Genomic DNA, 11,749 nt, shown 5'->3' on the forward strand with positions numbered 1-11,749 from the left:
TCGCATTTATTAAGCATCAAATAACTAAACAACAATAACTAAATAACAAACAACAATAACTAAATAACAAACAAATAATTAACGAGCGCGTTGTGGCTCTGTGAGTTAGCGCGAGACTTGTAAGTCCAGTGGTCTTGGATTCGAATCCCCGACCGACGATGATATTTACAAGCGACGATGCTCCTCTGGCGGAGATCTCACAAACCGCCTAGAGTAACTCTGCCGAGAAAAAAATCATATATTGGATCCATTCGGATCTGGCGTAAAATTGTAGGTTCCATATATCCGTATTAATAACACGCGCATCACGAATATATGCACCTGTGTGAAGATAGCCCCCCAACATTGAAAAACATAAAGTTTCTATAGCTCATTCGATTGTTCATCGTTTGCACATGTATGCACATTTCGAATTTTCGTTTGCACACTTCTAGTAAAAAAGTTATTAACAAAACAAAATTTCGGGGGGCCATCTTCACACTAACCCCCAACTATGAGTAAATTAAATAAAAAATAGCTCCATTGATAGATATTCGTTTGCACATTGCCAACAGGTCGAATTTTCGTTTGCACACTTCTAGTTAAAAAGTTATTAACAATTAAAGTTTCAGAAACCAGCGAGTTCGAATTTTTTCAGTTATTACAAGATATAACGTTCAGGTACAGATATTAAAGATGAGCGAGAACATGCAATAGATTTATGAGAAATAAACAAGAACCGAATATGAATGAAAACGCCACAACTTTTCGATTGATATCATTTTAAGCACAATATTTTTGTTTTCACCTTATCAATCGGTGTGCAAACGAAAAATCGACCTGTTTGACAATGTGCAAACGAATATCTATCGATTGATTCTATTTTGAATCGCGTATCTTCGGAATTCATCCTGAAAACGAATTTTTTTATGTAGAACTGTCGCTCCCCAAGACTTTGTTTGTTAATAACTTTAATTGTTAATAACTTTTTAACTAGAGGTGTGCAAACGAAAAATCGACCTGTTTGGCAATGTGCAAACGAATATCTATCGATTTGGTTCTATTTTGAATCGCGTATCTTCGGAATTCATCCTGAAAACGAATTTTTTTATATAGAACTGCCGCTCTCCAAGACTTTGTTTGTTAATAACTTCTTAACTAAAAGTATGCAAACGAAAATTCGAAATGTGCATACACGTGCAAACGATAAGTAATCGAATGAACTATAGAAACTTTATGTTTTTCAATGTTGGGAGGCTACCTTCACACAGATTATACTTCCCACGTAGTTTTTCCTCATATACTTCCCACATAACTTTTCCCATATACTTCCCAAATAATTTTTCCTATACACTTCCCGCATAGTTTTTCCCATATACTTCCCACATAGTTCTTCCCATATACTTCCCACATAGTTCTTCCCATATATTTCCCACGTAGTTTTTCCCCATATACTTCTCACATAATTTTTCCTATATACTTCCCGCATAGTTTTTCCCATATACTTCCCACATAGTTCTTCCCATCTTATTCTTACATAATTTTTCCCATCTAGTCCCCACATAGTTTTTCCCATCTAGTTCCCACATAGTTTTTCCCCATCTTCTTCCCACATAATTTTTCCCATCCTTTTCCCACATAGTTTTTTCCATCTTCTTCCCACATAGTTTTTCCCATATATTTTCCACATAGTTTTTCCCATATACTTCCCACACAATTTTTCCCATATATTTTTTTCCCATATACTTCCCACATAGTTTTTTCCATATACTTCCCACATAGTTTTTCCCATATACTTCCCACATAGTTCTTCCCATATACTTCCCACATAATTTTTCCCATATACTTCCCACATAGTTTTTCCCATATACTTCCACCTGTGTGAAGATAGCCCCCCAACATTGAAAAAGATAAAGTTTCTACAACTCATTCGATTGCTCATCGTTTGCACATGTATGTACATTTCAAATTTTCGTTTGCATACTTCTAGTAAAAAAGTTATTAACAAAACAAATTTCGGGGGACTATTTTCACATTAGCTCCCCAACTATGAGTAAATTAAATAAAAAATAGCTCAATTGATAGATATTCGTTTGCACATTGCCAACTGGTCGAATTTTCGTTTGCATACCTCTAGTTAAAAAGTTATTAACAATTAACAAGTTATTAACAATTAAAGTTTCAGAATCAGCAAACAGTTATGACAAATGTTCCTGAGCAGATGTCGCAGACTAATAATAGTGAAATTTCTACTAAAAGTGTTTTAATATTTTACGATATAAATACTTAAGATCTGATGAAGAAACTCGAAAAACCGTCCATATAATGATACAATTGTCTATAGATGAAAAGAATAAATCTTTATCAAGACAGCATACATTGCAATACGTGGAAAGTGGAACAAGTCATGATAAATGTTGATTAAGCACTCAAATTTTTAGTATTTGAAGAATAATATACATAAATTTCAGTGAAATAATGTCCAAAACTGAAAAATAATTTTATCTTTAATATTCTTCTTATCTTTAATAATTATATTAATTCATTAAATTTCTTCTATAAATTTGTATTTAATTGCAGATTATATCATAAAGCAATTGAAGACTTGCAAACATTCATGATGAATTCTTCTGATGAAAAGGAGAAGATGATACAAATTAATAATATCAAATAATTATTATTTTGCACCGAATAATCTCCATCTTTCATAATTTTAGATGAGTATTTAGGAGTATCTCAGCAAGAAAATCCAATGCATACACTAATGCTAAATCTTTCAATACATGAAAAGGATAACTCAAGTTCATGCTTTTATCGATTCAAGTTCATGCTTTTATTTTATATGTGCTGATGCACATTTGCAAATCGTAGAAAATAGAAGTCAATGGTAAAAGTGGCAAATGTTATTTTGCAATAGTTGATGTAGGATGAATACTAATATATAATATACAAATTGAGAATATGACCAACGTTAGCTTTCATAATGATATTTACAAAAAATTATAATCATATTATGTAATATATATTATGTGATATGTATATAAAATATGTTTATTAAAATCTGTGACATTAATAAGTATTAAAATTATACTTTTTCTATTTAAGTTAAAAATAAAATATTTTGCTAATATAAAATTACTCTTATGTAAATATTATACATTTAATAACTAATAAAAATTATCACATTTGATGATGATTGTTTTATAAAGTTGATGATCTATTTTCTTAGATTAATAAAAAGATATATTTTTATTAAATTTAACTCATATTTGTACATAAATTATTAATATACTTTTCTTCTTTACACCTATATATATATATATATATATATATATATATATATATATATATATTTAATATATATATATATTAAATAAATATAAAATATATATATATTTAACATTAAACATAAAAATATAATTTATATATATATTTATATATTTAAAAAATCTGTCAAATGCTTTAAATTCTATTCTATGTTATTCAAAGAAGATCCATTTGATAATCCATTAATTTGATGTGATACATTTTCCAAAAATGTAGAAAAATTTTCTTCAGATTTCAAATGTAGAAGTTGGCAAGTGTAATCCCATAAATTTTTAATTGTTTGGTCGTCTCTTGCAAACCTATACGGCGTAGTAACACGGCATTCTCTATAAAAAAATATAATAATTATTATAAAAGTCAAGTATATTGAAAAAATAAAAATATATGGGAGAGTCTTAAATTTTAGAAGAATATCAAAAATTTGTTATTTTATAAATTAAATTAGTAATAAAATTAGTAATTATAGTTTACATTACAATTTATACATTTAATATACGAGCCTAAGGAATGAATTCCATATTTCAAACAATTCAATTTCAACAACTTTCTCAATCAATTTTCTTCAATTAATCCTATGGGGTCCTAAGATTACTTTGGAAAAAGATATATAGATACGCTTGTAATTAAAAATTTAATGCTTTTTTTTTCTTATCTTTGTGCAATACGTTATGTCTTCCTCTAATAGATTTCTTTATTGTTAATATTATTTCAACTTTTATTAAGACTAAATAAACATAATGTAATTTTTATCATATCTAAATGCAATTTTAGCTATACCTTACGCTCGCATTGGCTTTATAATAATTTTATAATTTATTAAATTATGTTATTGTTATAATATGCAATAAAAGTTTTCTAGTATATAATTTGCTATTACGAATAGTAGAGGCCAGTTTCATCAGCTGCTTTTTCATCAACCGCACAATATATTGTTGTTTGTGCCCCTTCTTTTGGATTTTTGATAAATGGTCGCATAATATATTTGAAAAAAAATGTGGCTCCTGGGATTATTGTCCTATTAAAGTTCCGACTTAATTCGGTTTTTATGACACCAGGATGTAAAGAGTATACGTTTATTCCACTAATTTTCGCCTCTGGAGAAAAAATTTATATAAAATATAATAACAATTGTCTGTTATTCAACCACTTTTAATTTATTAAATAAAAATATTGTAATTTGAAATTTTTATTAATTTGCTTGTTTTTTATAATCGACATTTTTTATTGTTTGTTAAAAATTTGGAAATAATAATCTCTAATTTAATATATTATCCAATTATCTTTTAAAATCATTTTAATTTTAATAAAAAGATTAATGTGTATATATATATATTAAATTTTATGTTTACAAGTGCAAGTATAAATAATTCTTACATAATAAATTTGACATCTTTCAATAAATTTATTATTGTGTTATTGTAGAATGTAAAATAATGTTGTATATAAGAAATGTTGCTACTTTTTAAAATAATATATTTAAAAATAATTAAAATTTTTATTAAAATTTTTATTAACTTTATGATTGGTTTTTTTTCTTACCTTTCAATCGACGTGCAAGTTCCTTCGTAAACATTATGTTTGCTAATTTGCTTTGCATATACGCTTTCCAAGGACGGAAATAATTATATGAATTTTTCAGATTTATATCATCAAAATGTATCTTGCCAACTGTAATTGTTTAATATTTAATTATCATTTTATTATTATTATTATATTATATTATCTACATCTAGATAATTAATAATTATCCAATAATAAATTATATAATATATATAATATATAATATAATATACTATATAATATAATATACACAGTGTCAATTTAAATTAGCCAGTGAAATATCTCAAAAATTGATTCTAGCAAACAAAAATGTTCCAGACAAAATTTATAGGATTTTGAGAGAGAAGAACACGCAAGTTTATGCACATATGAATTCACGCATGCAATGATGGATATTAGCGAAATTGTATTTTTCATTGCTAGATAATATATAAATTATTGGATATAGCTTCTCTCTCTCTCTCTCTCTCTCTCTCTCTCTCTCTCTCTCGATATGTATCAAGAATTTATACAAAATTGAACATTTTTCAAAATCTGCTAAAAAATACCGTTCTCTATTTGAAAAACAAAAATGATTTTCATATGACCTTATCACTTCACGCGTGTTCATAAAACACTAAATTTGCATATTTTTCAAAAACATGAAAAGATGCTTTAATTTCTGCTAATAATGCATTATTTTGACTTATTTTATAAAATTTTTTTTCTGTTGTATTATAAATTTTATTTCGTATAATATTTAATATTTTTTTAAATTTTTCATATTTTTTCACATTTTTTAATTTCTTTATTTTATTTTTACATACAAATATAACCAACTGATGATACGTTGACTATTCTGCAACCTGGAGCAGACAGTTGCATTTTTGGCAATAATAATAATGTCAGAAGAAAATGTCCAAGATAATTTGATTGAAGCTGTATTTCGAATCCATCTTCTGTTATCTCATATGGGCACATCATCACACCGGCATTATTTACTAATATATGGATGGCTTGTTCTCTTGTCAATATCATACTAGCACATTCCTTTACGCTTTTTAGGCTGCAGAGATCCAATGGATAGAACACAAGTTCGCCTAATTTGTACTTTAATTGTTTATCTTCAGCGCTAAATATTAATAATGATTATTGCACTTACAAGGAGATCTTAATAGACAGCTTTTTCAGATTTCACTAAGTTTTAAATATGTTACATATGTTATGTGTTATGATATTTTTTTCATGAAAATTTAAAAAGTTGTTTAGTAGTTTGAAAAGTTTGTAGTTGTTTACAATTTAAGTTCCCTATAAAATTTATTTATTTGATGTTTCAAACAATATAAATTTAAAACATATGTTTATTTTAAATTCTTTTATTATTATTATTATTATTATTATTATTATTATTATTATTATTATACAACCTTAAATGTAAATAAAATGATGTGTCAACTTTAATGATAGAAATTTAAAATATGTATATAAACATATGTTTATTTTAAATTCTTTTATTATTATTATTATTATTATTATTATTATTATTATTATTATTATTATTATTATTATTATACAACCTTAAATGTAAATAAAATGATGTGTCAACTTTAATGATAGAAATTTAAAATTAGTTACAAACTTTAACTTTTCCGTTTTAAAATATTGAAATATCTGCGATGATAAAGCAAATGCGGCATATATTATAATAAAATTAATGTCATTGAAAAAAAAGGACAATAAAATTTAACGATTTTGAGTTTTACATGTCTTGTTAAAATAGATTTCATATGTGAATTAAACATTAATATGAGTTTAAATAGAATTTTTATATTTATATTTACCTTAAAAATATTTACCTTAAAAATGAATTACACTTTATATCTTCTATAGCGATTTGTGCTTTCTCCATATTTCGACAAGCTAGGATCACTCTTGCACCTAAAATGTGAAATTTATTATCTTTTTTATATGCAATTATATTAATAATTTGTAAGTAATATTGTATATATTTTATAATAATAATATCTTATTAAAGCAGTATTTATAATAATAATGTCTTATTAAAGTAGTAGAAATAGTCTTATTAAAATAATCTACATCACAAGAGTATAAAAAAAATTGAAGACATTATTTTATTCTGCAATTTGATGATAATCTTGACTAAATTATAAAACCCTTTGTAAAAAATAAATACTTTGTGTGTTATTTACATATATTTATAAGTGTATTTATGTATGTATTGATATTTTTGCTAAAAAATTAATTCCAAATTAATAAAAATATATAATTCCCATGACCATTATAAAAATAGGTTTATAAGATTTTATATTCTATTCGAAGAATATAATAAAATAATGAGAATGCAAATGTGTGGAAACTTATTACGCATATATAGTAAAAATTATTAAGATATGGATAATTTTATTTTATTTTCGAATAAAAATAAAGAATAAAAAATACAAATAAACAAATACAATATGCAAACAAATATGTAAATAAATAATTTATATAATTCAATCAAAAAATAGAAAAACAGCTAATAGAATGTTGTTTGTTATTTGCAAATAAATTTGTTCGATTAATTTGCACTACTATACTCTACGTGTGCAAACATTTCAATGTATTTCGAGAATTGAATTATGCATGCATGTCAATCCGTGATTGTAAAAACAAAACTTACGAAAATGTATGCCATCGGAAATTTGACACTTAAATCATTTAAAGTTTATAATAATGTGACAAAAATTTATTAATTAAATTTGTCATATGTCAATATTAGTAATAAATTTTCAGATAAAAACAAATATATTTCAAACAAACATAAAAACAAATATATATTTCAAAATTTCTATTCATATTCAGACACATAATATTCGAAAATTAAACAATATCAGACATGATTAATCTTTGGAGAGGTGAATTTTTAATAACATCATAAAATATAGCTAAGAAAAAATTTCAACGCATTTTTCTGTAAAATTTTTTTGTCTGAATTTTATATTTTTTATATTTTTTTATTTCATAATAACATCCTATTAAGATCTATTTATATAGAATAGTCAGCTTCATTAACATTATTTTCAGAAAGAATATTATTTTGCAATGTTATTATGATGTTTTAATAATACAAAAAGCGAATATTTAATGTTGCTACAATCTTATAACAATAGTGCAGCAACAATCCATAATTTGTAATATTTTTTACAATGTTTTAATGAAATTATTCTGCAATACATCTGCAAGTTTCCTATGCTATAAATTGTTGGCATATTAAAAATAGAAAGTAAAAAGTAATAACTTCAAAGAATTTCATAAAAAAAAAGTCAATAATTTATGTCAATAATTTATGTCTTTGGAAATATTTTATCAAAACACAAAGTCAATCGTGTTTCTTCTTTTACCTCTTTTATAAAAATCTTTAGCAGTTTCCTTGCCAATTCCAGTATTTGCGCCTGTTATCACAGCAGTTTTGCCATCCAAACGTGCCTTACTAGTACATAATGTATGGTAAGTCCACATCTTTCTTCCTTTTCACTGCGAGATTGAGACTGTGATCCTTTCTCTATGCGAACAAAATAGAAACTAAATGAGAACTGTTCTAGTTTATACATCTAGAAGTAAGTAAGTCAAGTTAGAAAAGCCAGTAAGTAGAAGGAAAAGTTAAGAGAAAGAAAAATTAGACAAGGCTAATGAATATAGTAAAGATAATAAAAATTTGTATAGGAAATATATATAACAATAAATATATGGAAAACTGAAATGCTTTATTTAAATGCATAATCTGAAGGTATGCTGTGATTATTTTCTTTCTTGATTGAGTTTTAATTGTCTTTTTTACAAATTAATAATATTTTAATATTTAATATAGTTTTATTTATTATATTAATATAGTAATAATATGTATAATATGTATAATACAGTAATATATATTACTGTATTATATATATATATATATATATATATATATATATATATACTGTATTATATATATATATATATATATATATATATATGTATGTATTAAAATATAGTTGCCAAAAAATGAATATTTTATACTTTATATTTAATTGCATATCATATCAAATTGCATATCAAATTCAAGCCTCATCAACTCAAATAGTACTTATTTAAAAAATTTATTAGATTTTATCTTTATTAGATATAGTGTTTTGCAGAGCTCTTAGAGAAGTTTAAAAAAACTTCAAACTTTGACATCCTACTTTGAAACTAAATCATTTTGGACATATGATCATAAAAAGTTTTCTTTTTGAATTTGTGTGAGGAATTACTTCTTAAAATTTGAAAGGATTTAGCTACAAAGATTTTGTTCATTTGCAATCCATGAATTCAAATTTATTTTTTTTTCTCGAAAATAACTCATTCTATCTCGAAAACATTAAAAAAATCTTTTTCGTGTTAAATTATCTCTTTTATCATAAAAAAATGTCAAACTTAAAAAAACTCAATAACATATCATTTGCCCTATTATTACCCATTATTATAATATGAAGAATTTTTTTTATTATCTAATATATCTCTTATTGTATTATCTATTGTCGTTGATGGACCAAAATCCAATTACAATAGATTATTTACTATCATAAAAAAACTTTTAAGTTTTAACTTCTAAGTATCAACTTGTTATCTATTATCTGTATGTTAGCTTAGAAATATTAGCAAACCATTATCTTATCCACTTTATCACTTCACCTTTTTATGTCATTAATAAATATATTTATATTTATTATTATATTTATCATTCATATCATAAACGTTACACAATAATGATATTTGTAAAAAAAAATGGAAGAATTTTTAATGTTAACGCATATTACAATTATATCATTACAATCTTCTATATCGCATATAATTTTTGATATTTTTTCAAAATTACATTATATTGAATTTTTGAAGTGTTTCGATCTTGCATTTCTATATTCTCCTTTAAGCCATAAATATCTGAATAAATTTTTATATAAAAAAAATACTAATTGATTTTATATTGGAAATTATAATCATATTGTATTGTTCCATTCGTGTAATTTTATCTTCTTCTAACAGCAGAATAGTATCTAAAAATTTTTGAGCAAAATTTTTCCATATTCTAAATCTGTAAACATTTAACGATTACATTTTGTCCGTAATACTTTTTGGTATCACAAAAAAGGATTTTTTACAAATGCTAAGTAATAGTATTTAGGTAATGTTCATTTCATAAATCTATAAAAATCGGCTCGTCGATCAAGATCAACATTTAGGAAATATATTTCTTATAATCATGCTTTAAAATAATTTTAAAAATTATAAAAGAGAAAAAATAAATAAATAACAGTTCTAATTGTATATATTTATAATGAATTATTATGAAAATAATTATATAAAATGGTCTTTTAATTTTTAATACTCGATGCCATTTTATCAGATCTCAATACTTTTACAATACTATTTGCTGATTTCAACAAAGTTTCTTATAGCTTAGATCTAAATCTGCGATTAAATTTTTATGATACCAGACGCGCACTGCACGCTATTTATCTTTTTAAATAGAAGAAACAAAAACTATATTATACTATTATTATATAATATTATAATACTATAACACCATTATATCATTACACCTTTTGTCACAACACAACTGTCAAAACTTCGCGACGACAGCCATTCACGAAGTAAGCGCAATAAGAACCGATCAATGTTGCGGAAAAGTGGCAACAACTTCGAGAAATATGAGAATCAATTTGCATGTCTTCTTGTAAAAAAGATGATAAATAATCGTTAGTAACCAGGCTAGTTGCCTCCACAAGAAATAAGTATTTGTATAGGTAGTGTATAAGTAGTTAATAAGTAGTTACTAGAACTGTATTTAGCTACACTACTACTAACTAGCTAAAGACTATAAGGCTAACTAGCTAAATTATATAACATGTTTATGCAGATATGTGCAGATATACATATTTTATTCATTGCGATAACGATCTTGCGGAATAAACCTCATTAAATCCATTAGTTAGATTTATTTTGAACAAAAATTGTAAATATTTTTGCGTCCAATCCGTTTCAATAAATATTATAAATATTATAAATATTATAAATATTATAAATATTATTTTTACAAAATTATCATTATGATCTTCAAATGTTTATCATTTTTTAATATCTATATAAATTTTTATATCAAAGAAATACTAATTAGTTTTATATTAGAAATTCTAATTTTATTATATTATTTTATTTATGTAAATTTATATCTTCTTCTAACAACAGAATTGTTAGAATAGATCGATGCAAATCGAAGACGCAGCGCCTTCTCTTGGGCACTCGAGAATATCAAATAGATCTCGTGATATACTACGTCACGCTAGAAGTAAGTTATAGTAGTTATATTGAGTCGTCGCACAAAAAGGCTTTACACTTTACGCTCGTCAAATATATATCCTTTTTGTCAAATTAAATTAATATGTGTTAATCTTATTTTCATCCCTATTGTATCCTGACAAGAATAGTATCTAAAAATTTTTAACAAAAATTTTAAATTATAGTATTATTAATAATTTCTGGTAATAAAGTTCTCCTGATAATTTTTCTAGATACAATATGGTGAAATTATTTAAATCATCCTGTAAGATACAGTAGATCCGAGTAGAAAAATTTCAGGGAAAAACTGATCACTATCCAGAAACTGGACAGTTTTACCTGATTTGAATTAATTAGACAGTAATTACTCAGAAACTATTGGCCACTGTTTTATGATTATTTATTAGCCATAAACTATGCAAAAAATAGTAAATAAATACTATGCAATTTCTGTTCAACAAAATTTTGAAAATTCTTTCTAATCAGTATTTCTTGCCCAGTTTCCAATCAGAAACTATCCAAGAAAAAATAGTAAGTAAATACTGAGCAG

The 11,749-nt window shown here is 24.7% G+C and overlaps 1 protein-coding gene across 2 annotated transcripts; it reads right to left on the reverse strand.

Moving 5' to 3' along the window:
* Positions 1-2,788: 2,788 nt before the first annotated feature.
* On the reverse strand, positions 2,789-10,638 carry LOC105428633 (retinol dehydrogenase 11-like). 2 transcript variants are annotated; one of them, XM_011641035.3, is made up of 7 exons: positions 10,464-10,638; positions 8,247-8,407; positions 6,702-6,783; positions 5,673-5,977; positions 4,846-4,974; positions 4,184-4,400; positions 2,789-3,632 (listed from the first exon to the last, which is right to left on the reverse strand). In XM_011641035.3, the coding sequence occupies exons 2-7, from the start codon at positions 8,362-8,364 to the stop codon at positions 3,449-3,451; spliced, it is 1,035 nt and encodes a 344-aa protein (XP_011639337.2). In that variant the 5' UTR covers positions 8,365-8,407; positions 10,464-10,638; the 3' UTR covers positions 2,789-3,448. The 2 variants fall into 2 exon arrangements, with proteins under 2 accessions (XP_011639337.2, XP_088932435.1); XM_089076309.1 differs by lacking the exon at positions 10,464-10,638 and adding an exon at positions 9,740-10,419.
* Between the last annotated feature and the right edge of the window lie 1,111 nt (positions 10,639-11,749).

This window comes from Pogonomyrmex barbatus, unplaced genomic scaffold (assembly GCF_055798465.1).
Source record: "Pogonomyrmex barbatus isolate J1 unplaced genomic scaffold, ASM5579846v1 scaffold2, whole genome shotgun sequence".
Lineage (NCBI taxonomy): Eukaryota > Metazoa > Arthropoda > Insecta > Hymenoptera > Formicidae > Pogonomyrmex > Pogonomyrmex barbatus.

Excerpts from the sequence above, each read along its gene's own strand:
- LOC105428633 (XM_011641035.3), bottom strand. The coding sequence starts at position 8,364 with ATGTGGACTTACCATACATTATGTACTAGTAAGGCACGTTTGGATGGC. Across the intron at positions 5,978-6,701 it reads AAGTGTAATTCATTTTTAAG|CGCTGAAGATAAACAATTAA; the intron begins GTAAATATTTTT and ends ATTAATATTTAG. Across the intron at positions 4,401-4,845 it reads ACTTGCACGTCGATTGAAAG|AGGCGAAAATTAGTGGAATA; the intron begins GTAAGAAAAAAA and ends TTTTTTCTCCAG.